Source organism: Planococcus citri, chromosome 2, assembly GCF_950023065.1.
Source record: "Planococcus citri chromosome 2, ihPlaCitr1.1, whole genome shotgun sequence".
NCBI lineage: Eukaryota > Metazoa > Arthropoda > Insecta > Hemiptera > Pseudococcidae > Planococcus > Planococcus citri.
Window position 1 is genome coordinate 76,501,221 of NC_088678.1, and position 12,879 is coordinate 76,514,099.

Genomic DNA, 12,879 nt, shown 5'->3' on the forward strand with positions numbered 1-12,879 from the left:
AAAATTTTCGAGAGTGGGAACGATATGAAAACTACGTTTTGAAACTTTCCGAGCTAATTTTTCGTACGAAAAAAAGTGGCAACTCTGATTTTTATAATATCATCAAAAAGCATTTCAAAACCCCTTACTATTGGGAAAAGTTCCATTTTCGTAGGTATCGTGGTTATCGAGTAATCCACTGCTGAATAATGGATGATATTTCAAGTTCACTAAAAAAATTTAACACCCCCTAGCAGCCATTAGAAAGGGCTGGAGGGCTGCGATTTGCGCTCTTGGTCGTCCCTTCAAAAGATCTTTCCACGGGAAAAATGTCAAAAAAATCGCCGACCCTCCCCCCCTTAATACTTCTCGGTCGAATTGACGTGGAATGACCCTCATGTGACACATTTAAACTTGAAACGGAATAAAATTTGTTCCGAGAATTTTAATAAATTCGGAGTCCAAAATTAGATCACGATTTTTCAAATTCATGAAAAAGTTGTCATACCAAGTCACTTTTAAATTAAAAGATTCCAAGCCATTTATAAAAATTCCTAGGTATAATTTTCAATCTACTAATTCAATAGCTCAATAAAATTTTTTACAGAAGTTCTTGATTTTCTATCGAATTTTCAACTCATTAAAAATAATCGTACAACTACTATTTCAAAAATCCTTTAAAAACATTTTCTTAAAAATCCCAAAAAAGGATGCCCGAATTTCGGACTCACGTTTTTCCAAAATGCTAAAAAAACGTTTTCGTCGAAAAACTTCGAATTTTTTGAAAAATTTTTAATTCATTATGAAATATTGAAAGGCCACTTTTGTACAATTCTGCAATAGGTAGGTAGATTTTCCAGTTGGACTGCGGACTATATTTGACGTAATTCCATAAAGCATGCCCTCTACCTATAATAAGAACGTCATCTCCAGAAAGAATTTTTTACAAGAAAAAACACCCATTGATCCACATTATTTTATTTGAAAAATCGAATTATAATCATTAATCACCAAGCAGACGACGCGACGGACGAAAGTGATAATAAAAAAATGAGTCGAAATTGACACACTGAACTATTCCCTTATATCTACCCACATATTTCCCTGACATACTCATTATTCATCATAGATAGCGATCATTCATTCGTTCAAAACCGATGACTTTTTTCATAGAAATAAGCTGAATGCGCGTGCCAACTATTTTTCATGGTCAAGGTAACAGTTGCCTCATGGAAATGAAAAATTAGTTCATTTTCAAACAATTTTTTGAATTCATCTGAGCATCCAATCGTGAAGAAGAGGGAGGAGGAGGGGGGTTAGCTCATTCCGTGCATTAATGTTTGCTCATATTCAAAGCAGTAGGTTTATTTTGCTATAATTTTCAGGTAGGTAATCACATAGTGCACGATGGTTTTCGGCTTGGACAGACTGGAACCTTTTTACTGGAAAAACCCAACGGATTATCGAACACTTTACGACATGCAAATAGTTGGATATGTGGATTTGGCATTTTGCGTGATAACAGTAATCTCAAACGCAGTAATAGTAGCAATATTCACGAAAAAACACTTAACTTCATCAGCTAATTCCATATTCACTCACATGGCTGTAACCGAATCAATTGCAGAAATTAGCTACTTGCCTCGAGTATGGCACGAGTTTTTCCGAGGGACATACTGCGCGATCCCTCAACACAGAACGTACCATTGGGAACTGAGTTCCTTCTGTTCTTACGTGATTTACATTATGTTTCGAAACACGGGGGTTTGGTTGGCTGGCATGTTGGCTGTATGGCGTTATATCGCAGTATTGCATCCATTATGTGAACGAGACTGGTGCAATATGCAAATCACAAGGAAATTCATCATTGCTGGATACGTGTTTGGCTTGCTGACTGTAGTATCGTTGCCAATAGGTTTAGAAGTGCAGCCAACTGTGAGATATCTCGATGCAGAAGGATGTATGAGATGGGATGGCACGAATGGCACAAACACGACCATTTACGAGTTGCAGATTCCGCTTGAGAATAATCCCATACTTTACAGTGCTGTTGCGGCTTATCTCAGTGTTATGAAAACATTGCCGTCCGTTGTTATGGCAATCATCAGTTGCAGGTAAAAAAGTTTTGAAGAAATGAATAATAAGTTAATACATTTACATATAGTAAGTGGAAAGTAAAACTGTTCTAAAAATAGTGAATTTTCAGATTGATCGTTGCCTTGAAAAAAGCGAAAGGACGTCGCGATAACATGATTCGTGCTTCGAAAACTGACTTTACAATAAACTCGAGCAAATATCATCAACAAAGAGATCAAACTACTAAAATTTTGGTGGTTATTTTGACCTTATTCATCATACAAGAAGTACCTCATGGATTATTCTGTTTCATTTGCGCATGGCAGGGTTCGATATTTTACTGGAAATATTACTATTATTGGCAGGAGATATGTACGTGTCTGGCGCACATCACCGAGTCTCTTAATTTACTCATTTATTACACGATGAGTAATCAATTCAGGAAAAACTTCAGAGAACTGTTTCGGAGGAACACTCAGAAGTCAATCAATAACATCACAATTTGCTCAAGAATTCAACCAATCTGCACAACTACAAATCTCCAACCAGTCATCGAGCAATCTGACAATGGAAAGGCAATCGTCGAGTTGGATTCTTTCATTGCCAATGAGGTAGTTATGAACCCATATTACGTAATAGCCGTAATAGGTATCGATAAAAGCCACTGGGACCCAAAAGTGAACCTGCAGCAAATGCTATTCTGGCCCAATCATACAAATTATCTGATCGCAATCTCAAAATTTCCACACTGAAATAGGCTCGATGGCAAAAATCCTGGGATTTTTGAACCTTTTGAAAATTGTTTGAGCAAATTGCTGATTTTGAAAAAATTAATGAATTTTTTTGTATTAACCGGAGGCCATGCCCAGTACCTCCACCATCCTGTAATGAGATTTTGATTTCCACCAAGATGTTCAAAAAGGGGCATACTATGTACATATATTTACCTATTGCATTTCCAGGTAACTTGATGAGAATTCAAATCAACAGAACTAGTCTTCGTTCAAGAAAGGAAATGAATAATGGTAAATTCAATTGGTACCTACTTGACAGGAACACTGTCATTGAACTAACAAGAGAACCTCGTCAACTCGTCACCTCGTCACCTCTGATTTGACCCAAGGAACTAAATACCAGGTATGGAAATACCGCCATCTTTGGTTATAGAAAAAAAGTTTCAAGTTCCCAATTTATTAATAATACCGCCAATTTACGTTATTTTTTTTACCTCATATTCATCTTAATATGCAAAATAGACATTTTCCCACAATTTTTTTGATTCCATCTCATTATAGCCTATGACTGATAAGGTAAGGAAAGGAGTTTTTCACTTTCAGTGCTTGACATAATTGAATAAAAATAAAAAATCATGTTTACAAGAAACACTGGATATATTGTTGTAATTGCGACGGCCGTTTTGGTATACAACATACAATCATCAGACAAAGATTAAAACACAAGTGATTTGCAGAAAGTGCATACATGAAACAGAATAGGTGAAATATGTTGAAATTGAACTGTACAATGTACTTAAAATTTAGGGAAGGGGTAGGTGCGTTGTTGGTTGCATAGATGGAAAGCTGCGTAGTACATTACATTGTATGTTTGATGGAGCTTTTATGACCTCATTGAGAACGTTGTATTTGTTTTCTACGTGTCTGAATATTTCGAAATCCTCCAGGGCATCCAGACGTTTTCCTTTTTTCTCAACATGGAGGGTTTTGAATTCGAAGTTGGAGGAATGGTTGTTGGCGAGTAGGTGATCAGCAAAGGTAGAGACTCCAAGTTTTTTATTTTTCCAAGCGCTGAGGTGTTCATTAACTCGGACTTTGAAAGCTCTGCCTGTTTGCCCAATGTAGATACCTTTACATGTGTTGCATTCCAATTTATACACACCACTTTTTTGGTCATTTGGGATTTTATCTTTATTATTACATAGCAAACTAGAAATAGTGTTCTTAGATTTAAAGGCAAATTTTACAAGTTTATCAGGTTTTAAGTGTTTGAGCTTTTTACTTAAGGAGTTAGTAAGCTTATTGGTAATAGCACCATTATAGTTGAATTTTTTCCAAATTACGTTATTGTTATCATCACGGAAAGTCGTCACCTTAGTCCTGAAGAGAGCATTTTTTCTCTTATGTAGAAGCTTTGGGACTGTATCAGGAAGGTAGCCATTGTTTTTTGCAATTTCGCAGATAGTATCTAGTTCTTTTTGGAAATTTTGCTGAGATAGGGGTACACTGAGAAGGCAATCAACTAGGTAACGTAGGCCAGCTTGTTTGTGGTTGGGATGGTGGACAGAAGTATTGTTGATGAGAATGTCCGAATATGTAGGCTTTCTAAACACGTCAAAATTTAATTTATTGTGATCTATGGAAATACTGATGTCTAGAAAATTGATACTGAGACCACCTATTTCCAAAGTAAACTTTATTGGGGTGAAGATAGAGTTTATATAGGCGTGGAATTCGTTCAACTGTGATATGGTGCCTGTCCATAAACCCAGAGTATCATCTATGTAATGATACCAGAAGACTAGAGAGGAGGAGAGGGGGTGGGTCATAATTATGGATTCAACATGGGCCATGAAGATTTCGGCCATGTGAGGAGCAATGGGCGATCCCATTTGAAAACCATTGGGAAATTGGTAAAAGATTTCTTTAAATTTACAGAAGTTATTGTGCATCACAAAGGATACGAGCCTTTGTAGTTGGTCAGATTCATTATGGTCTAAATCAGACGCGTCGATGAGATTGTGGACTATTTGTTCACATTCATCTAGAGTGAAATGAAAAAATCACATCACCGTCAAAACTACGAAATCTATAACCGAAAATGGCGTATTTCCATACCTGGTATTTAGTTCCTTAATTTGACCGAAACTTGGCTAGCTGAAAGTTCATGTCTCATCCACACCTCAGAACCAAATTTTCAGCTGCTGAAGACGATTTTTTCAAATTTTGGCGGATTTTGGAAAATCACTGAAATAGCCCATTTCTATTGAAAAGGTTTTCATAAAAATGGTAAAGCACGAGATGAAAATCTGAAATTTGCTTTGGATATGGAAAGTCAACCTCCTGAATCGATTACGACCATTTTCGAGACAATCTGGAAATTTTCTCCAGCACTTTGGAATCGCTCCAGAAGGCCCTGCAATTATTTTCGCCAGCTGAAAATTTGGTTCTGAGGTGTTGGTGACGACATGAACTTACAGAGTGTCGAATTTCAGTCAAATCTGAGGTAATCAGTTGATGAGTTTCCCGTGTAAATTAATAAACTTGAGATTTTGAAATAGGTTGATCCCAAAAATTTGTACTGTAACTACCAAGTAAATTGTCAATTTGAAATGTTCAATAAAAAATTCTGCACCAATCTCACATTTTGTAAAGTGTATAAATTATTTTTTATATTTTCATGTACAAGTAGGACAAAAAAGATTCATTCAAAATGTTCGACATTAAGGGAACCCTCTGAAAAATAAACTCAAATTTTCCAAATTGAAATTCTTTTTATAAAGGACCGAAAATTTGTAAATTCACGAAATTCAATATGAATTAACTGTCTAGAAAGGAAATTTCAAGAGCTTTTCAACGATGTATTGGAAAACGAGACTGCACTCACCAGTTGAGCAGAATTTGGAAGAAATCATTCGAAAAATGATAGGTTCTTAATGCCTACTAATCAACCATATCAAGATACAAGAAATATTCTAGGTCGCATCAACTTGACATGTCCCATAATTACGCTGATTTCAAATACTTTACTAATTTATTATAAGGTGCACCAGGGGAAGTTGGAATTCGGGGTAAGTTAGAAAACTTGATCTAGCGCCTAGAGGTTTATATCTGGCGAAGTGCCACTAAAGGTGACTTGAGGGTACTACCCCTACTTCATCACGGCATATAAATTTTCGCGATTCAGTTTCATTTTAGATGTCTTTGGTTCAATTGTATTTTGTTGTTGTTTTGAACTTATTTTGAATTTGGTCTAAAATACAGACTTTCTATTTCTTAGTTTTTCGCATATAGCGGACGAACCGTGCGTCCTAGTGAAAATCTGATGAGAGTGATCTCAAAGAGAATTAAATTCTCTACAATTTTGCTTCAACACAATTTTTCTAGGACGCTCGGTTTGTGATCTACGCCTCTGCAAAGTTTAGCCTGTTCTGACTTCCCCCAATTGGGGTAAGTCAGGACAGTTTATATTTTATTCCACTGAGCGAAAGCTACTGTGTCAATCGCGCTCAAATTTTTACCATAGGTTAAGAACCCTTATGGGAACCTACATAATAAATTTGATCCATTTTGGTTCATTAGAAGGGGAGTAACAGCTGGTCAAAGTTGAAATTGCAAAAAATCATTCTGACTTGCCCCGGTGCACCTTACTACCAAGAAAAAATATGGTTTCATCCATATGTAATGGGGAAATATGCCCTGACTGCCATAGGTAGTCTATGTCGTACATATTGCATAAGCAATATTTCGAAGATGTACCTCGTGAAGGTCATCTTATTTTGGTTCTTCTAGATCATTCGATCATACGATCCCCCTGGGCATCTCTCTACCCTAACAGTAAATGACAATGTGTGAACTATTGACGTCACAGACGATTCACGAACTCGAGGTATCTCTCTGAGAACATCGAGCTCGCCTCCTTACTTGATTCCTGCTATTCGCGGTGGCAAGGTCTTGTCTTCGATTTTACCCACTTTAATATAGAATGTGTCGTGCTAGTTCTTTTATTGTTTCAATCCACCTTTGGTGGTTAATACAAATTTATTTCAAAAGCTTAATGTAACCCCAGATGGGGATCCTTTAATTATCCCTCTATTTCTTGGACCCTTCACCAGAATCCGGACTGGGAGAAGTGGCAACCCTACAAAAGTGTTTCTAAAACTAGAATCTACACTCAGGCCTAGTATGTATTAGGGGACCCACAGGTGAGTAGATTAATGCGTACATTTTATAATGGGATTTTACCCCGATCATTTATCTCCTTTAGATTAACTTCTTTATTATTATTATGTTAATCAAAATGCCTGCCTGCGGACATGGGGATTTAGCGTGAACCATGGACGTAGGTAGAACGACGAAGGGCGCAATCTCATCAGGCGTTCCTACTAATTTTAATACTACTTTCTATTTCGTTGACGAATGTATAATTCGTAACTTATGTTTATACTACTATTCTAGCATAGAGGTATGTGTTTTGCCTATGCTAGTCGCACTAGTTTTACCTTCGTAACTTCTAAAGTATTTGTAGAACTGTAATATTTCATGAATACATCAACTTTTGGGACATGAAATGTTCACTCGAGTGTTTTCATTGACATTCTTTATTATTTAAATGAATAGTGTAGATAGGTAAGGTGGCTACTCTCCGTGAAAATGAGCTAGCTCGGAAGAGGAAATTTCTCCTTCTCTAAGGAATAATTCTTACCATGGTTTCCAAGATGTATTTACCATAATTTCACCTATAATCAATAATTCCAATCTATACCCTACTATTACACATAAATCGCATTTTCACTCACTCAGCCATCACATAATCACTAACCGTAATCAGTTATTTGCAACGTTTATGGTTCGAATTTCTGTCGAGTGACTCAATGTGCGATAAAGGTGTACAGGATGTGCACATGGAAATGATTTCGCTGCACTCTAGTGGTACTGCTTTTATATTTCAACAATTAGTGCTTTGCATTTTGATAATGTTAGCTGTGATGGCGTTATATCGAAGTAATATACTTACTTATCCAAAGAGAAAAGGTGGTTGGGTAAATACACTATGACAGATCGATGACAGAAAATTCAAAGTACCTTCTATGAGCTCATTTCTTTCAGTTCAGATTTACCATGAACAAATTCAAATCAGCGCAACAATATCCACTGACAAAGATAGCAGGAAATACCGCATCTCATTATGATAAAAGTTTAGTTTATCACAAATATGATTTGGGATCCTCTGAAAAAATCAGTTACTGGTTGCAAGTATTTGATATCAGTGCAAAGGAGTGGTTCAATTCAAACTCAATTGTTAGCCATAAATAATCTACTCATTGTTGGCAAAACCTCATTTTTACCCAAGGTAAGATAATACACAATTTATGTATACCTATTACAAATTATTACAGAAAGATATTTAAGACTACTGGTACCTTGACCAATTTTGAGGGTTCAAAAATAACCATTTTTTGTTCTTCACAATATTGTTGATATTTTTTTGGTTCCAAAGTTGGACCAATTCAATGTCTTCAAAACTAATCAAGTTTGGAATCCTCGAAAAGATTCTATTTTCAGACCTTCACAATTGGTCAATTTTTTTTGGCCTAATATTTTCAAGCCCTCGAAGATAGCAAATTTTCAAGTCTTCAAATTCGATCAATTTTCATGGTCCTCAGAACTGGTAAAATTTTCCGTTTTAAAAATGAAAAATTGGATTATTTTTACCTCCTCAGTATTGGACGATTCTGTAGTGCTCAAAATTCATTGATTACTGAGTCCTCAAAACTGATCTATTTCTATAGGTACCTCACAATAATATTGAATTTTTTGGTTCTCAAAATTTGTCTATTTTTAGGTCTTCAAGAGTGATCAAAATTCACAATTCATTGAAATGATTCAATTTTCAAGCACTCAAAATTAGTCAATTATAGTTCCTCACAATATTTTCGCCCTTAAAATTGGACCATTTTTAAGGTCCTCTAAACTTAGACTGATCAATTTTCTGGTCTTTAATAAACGATTCAATTCTTGGACCTCCGCAATTGGTAAATTTATGGGTTCTCACACATGACTGATTAATCTTTTGGTCTTCAAAATCACGCTAAGTAGATATTTTTAAATCCTTAGAGCCCCATTTTAGACTGCTCGCATTTTTGGGACCTCACAATGATTTACAAATTTCTGCAGTTCTCAAAATTGGTCAACTTTATTTTTTCCATCCTTAAAATTATTAGATTATTTTCAGGTCGTTGCCATTGATCAACTTTTTAGTCCTCACAACTGATCAAGTTTTGTACCCCACATTTGACGAAATTCTTGCTTCTAAAAATGCGTGAATTTTTAGATTCTCAAAACAGATCAAATGAGACTCTGAAATGATTAAATTTATAAGTACTCGAAATTTGCATTGCTGATTTTTCACAAAATTGTTAAATTTTTTGATCTTCGGAAATGATTGTTTTTTATCCTCAAAATTGGATCATTTCAAGGTTCTCAAAACACAATTGTTGAGTAGACAAAACGATTCGACTTTTGGGCGTCTGCAATTGCTCAACATTTGGTCCTCAGAACTGATAAATTTTTTGGTGTTCAAAATTATGTAATCTTCAGGTCCCTGAAGTTGACTATAATTTTCAAGTCATCACATGATCAAGTTTTGGATCCTCACAATAATTTATAAATTTTTATATCCAGTCCTCGAAATTGGTAAATTTTTCTATTCTAAAAATTAGAAAATTGTAATGTTCTCGGAATTGACAATAAATTTATTTTTTGGTTCGCAAAATACATTAATTGAACACCTACGAATTTTCAGGTCTTCAAAACTGATCAATTTATCAGCCCTTAAAAATGATTCAATTTTTAGGAAGGTTCTCAAAATTGACTGATTTTTTTCAAAAATTCCAACTTCAGAATTTATTCTAGTAACTTTTTTACATTCAGCATTTATGTAATCTAAAACCATACACCTAAAAAATTTGAAATCAATCAAATTTTGTTCAATTTTTTCCAGATGAGTGAAAATGAACGCAACATATACGAAATGGATCTCGGTTCAAAAAAAATGTCATCCGATTATTGGAAAATGCCAACGGAATATCGATCATTTTACCACATGAGAATAGTCGGCCACATAGATTTGGTATTTTGCGTCATTACTCTGATATCAAACGCTTTCATAATCGCCATATTCAAAATGAAAAGTAACATCACACCGGGGAACACGATATTTACTCACATGGCCATCATGGAATCCCTCACCACGATTATTTCCTTGGTTCGCGTATGGCACGAATACTTCCGAGTGACGGAATGTGCAATAGCTCTGCACAGGACATACATTTGGGAAATGGTTTCATTGTACACTTACAAAATTGCGTTCATGTTTCGGCACATAGCAGTTTGGTTGGCTGTAATGATGACTGTATGGAGATACATTGCAGTAGTGCATCCGCTCAGGGAACGTGACTGGTGCAATATGCAAATCACACGTAAACTTATAATAGCCGGGTACATATTTGGCCTGGTGCTCTCAGTCCCACCGTTTTTCGCTTGGGGTTTTGGACCAGCTGAAAAATTACTCGATGAAAAAGGATGCATAATGAGGAATTACGTCAATGGCACAAACACAACGACAATCTACGAGTTTAAAATTCCAGTCGAAGATAACCCAGTTATCGTTATCACATCAACTGCATTTTACAGCGGAATTAAAATACTGCCATCGATTGCGTTCGCTGTAATGAGTTACAAGTGAGTAAAAAAAAAAAAAATCGAACAGGTCTTTTTACATACTCACCTACCTATAGAAAGTACCTTAAATATGTTAATTGTTTCTAGGGTGATCCTGGCTCTAACTGAGGCGAAAAAACGTCGAAAAAACTTACTCGTAAGCCGAAATGGCACAATCAACTCGAACGAAGATCAACATACTACTAGAACTACAAAAATTCTGATGATAATTTTGGGTTTGTTTGTGACAGCGGAAGTTCCTCACGGAGTGCATCTTGTGTTATTCGCATTGTACGGCCCGAAATTTTTTTGGGATTATTATTACTATGCGCAGGAAGTAATGAACCTATTTATTCAGATTTCTGAGTCTTTCAATTTTGTGATTTATTACGCAATGAGTCAACAATTTAGGAAAAACTTCAGGCAACTGTTCGATAAAAATAATAGTCAGCTGGTTAGTACTCACACAGCATCAATTTCAAAAAACATATCTTCTTCGTCGAGTGCTCATAACCTGTTATCGAGTACCGTAGCAATTGGACAACGATTGAAGATGAATCATTCTGAAGGCGCATGAGAATTGAATGCTTCAATCGATAAAGTATTATAACCTATAGCTACGACATGAAATTTTACAAGGGGGCTATCCCAACAATATAATCGGGGAGCCCGCTTAAGGATCTATTGCACCCCCCCCCCCCGGTCGATCTTCCGGGACAACTTTTTTCCTATAGGGGGAGTCCTAAGGAACATTTCTAGCCCTTGTACTCTAAAAAAAATGGCCCCACTTACAAAATGGTGACCATTTTGATTGACAGGTCAGCCAAAATCCCAGATTTTACGTTCCAACATCGGACTTGCACAAAATTTTTCAAACTGTATGGGTAGATCAAAAGATCAAGCAAAATTTATCATCAAGTGCTAAAGTGCATTTTTCGATTTTTGGTGAATTTTTGAAAGTCAAATTTAGGCCGAAAATGAAGGGAAAAATCAAAATTTTACCAAATTGACCAAGAAAGCTGAAATTTGGGATACACCCTATTTTCGACATGCCAAATCGATTGGAAACTGTTTCAAACCGTTTTGAGCAGTTCTGGAGCCTCCAATAGATTTTTGAAACTCAAAATTCCCACAAAATTTCACTGAAATGGAGTTGGAAACCTGAAATTTATTCTGCAAACTAATTTCAATGCGCAAAAATGAAGTACTGCAGGTGAATTTCAAGTCGTTTTGGAGCCTCCGGCGACTTTTGAAAATTCCTGGAGCCTCCATCAGATTTTTGAGACTTTAAATTTTCACAAAATTTCATCAAATTGAGATGGAAAGCTGAAATTGACTCTACACTACAATTTTAACACCCTCTGAGGACGTCTTCAAGTGGGTTCAAATTGTTTTGGAGCCTCCTGCCACTTTTTGAAAATTACAGGAGCCTCCAGTACATTTTTGAAACTTGAAATTCCCGCAACATTTCATCAAATGGAGTTGGCAAGCTGAAAAAATTTACTTCGCAAACTAATTTTAATACGATATAAAGTCGGGAACTGTTTGTTTCGCCGCGGACGTTTCGCCGCCGCCGAAAAAAGGTCATTTTTGAAAAAGCGTTCATTTCGCCGCCACGGTGAAACATTACGTAATGATAAAAAATGAAATTATGTTTGATAAAATTATAAGTAGATAATTATGTAATTAGAAAATTATTCAAATTTATGACATTCGGGGATGAGCCCCCAAACGATTTTTTTCAGGTTCTGGGTTTCGGAGCTTGGGCTTTCAATCAAAAATTTATTAGGTCTTGGGCTTGAATTGGGGCCCAGGAAACTTTGGGTTTGGGTTTCAGGGCTCAGTGTCCAGGGCTTGAATGAAGTGTTCAGGGCTATTCCGCAGTTTTCAGGGCTTGAAATTAAGTGGTTCCTTGGAAAAGGAGCCTTAGTTATTTTTTTTTACCTAGGTATTTATTTTTTTTTCATTTACAATTTTGAATGCATGAAAAATTATTTTTTATATTTACTTCACTATAATTCAGTGATATATTGAACTGTCTTCCATGAGAAAAAAACGTAAAACGAATTGGAAAATGTTTGCTTGTAATAAAATTTTGCAAGTCCATTTGAACTTATAAAAATCAGTGAAAAAAATAAAAAATTGACCAAGGCTCCTTTTCCATGGAACCCCTCAATTTCAAGCCCTAAAAAGCCCCGGAAAGCCCTGAACACTTCATTCAAGCCCTGGACCCTGAAAGACCTGGACTACTGCCTTCATCAAAGAACATCTCTCATTCAGCACGTACTTATCTACTTCTTATTCAGTTCATTTCATGTATGAACAGCTGTGTATTTTGTAATACATCACCGTGGCGGCGAAATGAACG

At 36.0% G+C, this 12,879-nt stretch overlaps 2 protein-coding genes across 2 annotated transcripts; both read left to right on the forward strand.

Annotated features, from left to right (window-relative positions):
- Positions 1 to 1,386: 1,386 nt before the first annotated feature.
- Positions 1,387 to 2,097, forward strand: LOC135834188 (uncharacterized). The gene has a single exon (XM_065348027.1). It carries the CDS (start codon positions 1,387 to 1,389, stop codon positions 2,095 to 2,097), a length of 711 nt encoding a protein of 236 aa, XP_065204099.1.
- A 5,675-nt stretch (positions 2,098 to 7,772) lies between these two features.
- Positions 7,773 to 11,438, forward strand: LOC135837791 (sex peptide receptor-like). Its single transcript, XM_065353177.1, has 3 exons — positions 7,773 to 8,142; positions 9,793 to 10,532; positions 10,620 to 11,438. Exons 1-3 carry the CDS (start codon positions 8,005 to 8,007, stop codon positions 11,086 to 11,088), a joined length of 1,347 nt encoding a protein of 448 aa, XP_065209249.1. The 5' UTR covers positions 7,773 to 8,004; the 3' UTR covers positions 11,089 to 11,438.
- Positions 11,439 to 12,879: the final 1,441 nt, after the last annotated feature.

Coding starts and splice junctions, on each gene's coding strand:
- LOC135834188 (XM_065348027.1), top strand. CDS start 1,387: ATGGTTTTCGGCTTGGACAGACTGGAACCTTTTTACTGGAAAAACCCA.
- LOC135837791 (XM_065353177.1), top strand. CDS start 8,005: ATGATTTGGGATCCTCTGAAAAAATCAGTTACTGGTTGCAAGTATTTG. Junction 8,143..9,792: donor AAACCTCATTTTTACCCAAG/GTAAGATAATAC, acceptor AATTTTTTCCAG/ATGAGTGAAAATGAACGCAA. Junction 10,533..10,619: donor TTCGCTGTAATGAGTTACAA/GTGAGTAAAAAA, acceptor AATTGTTTCTAG/GGTGATCCTGGCTCTAACTG.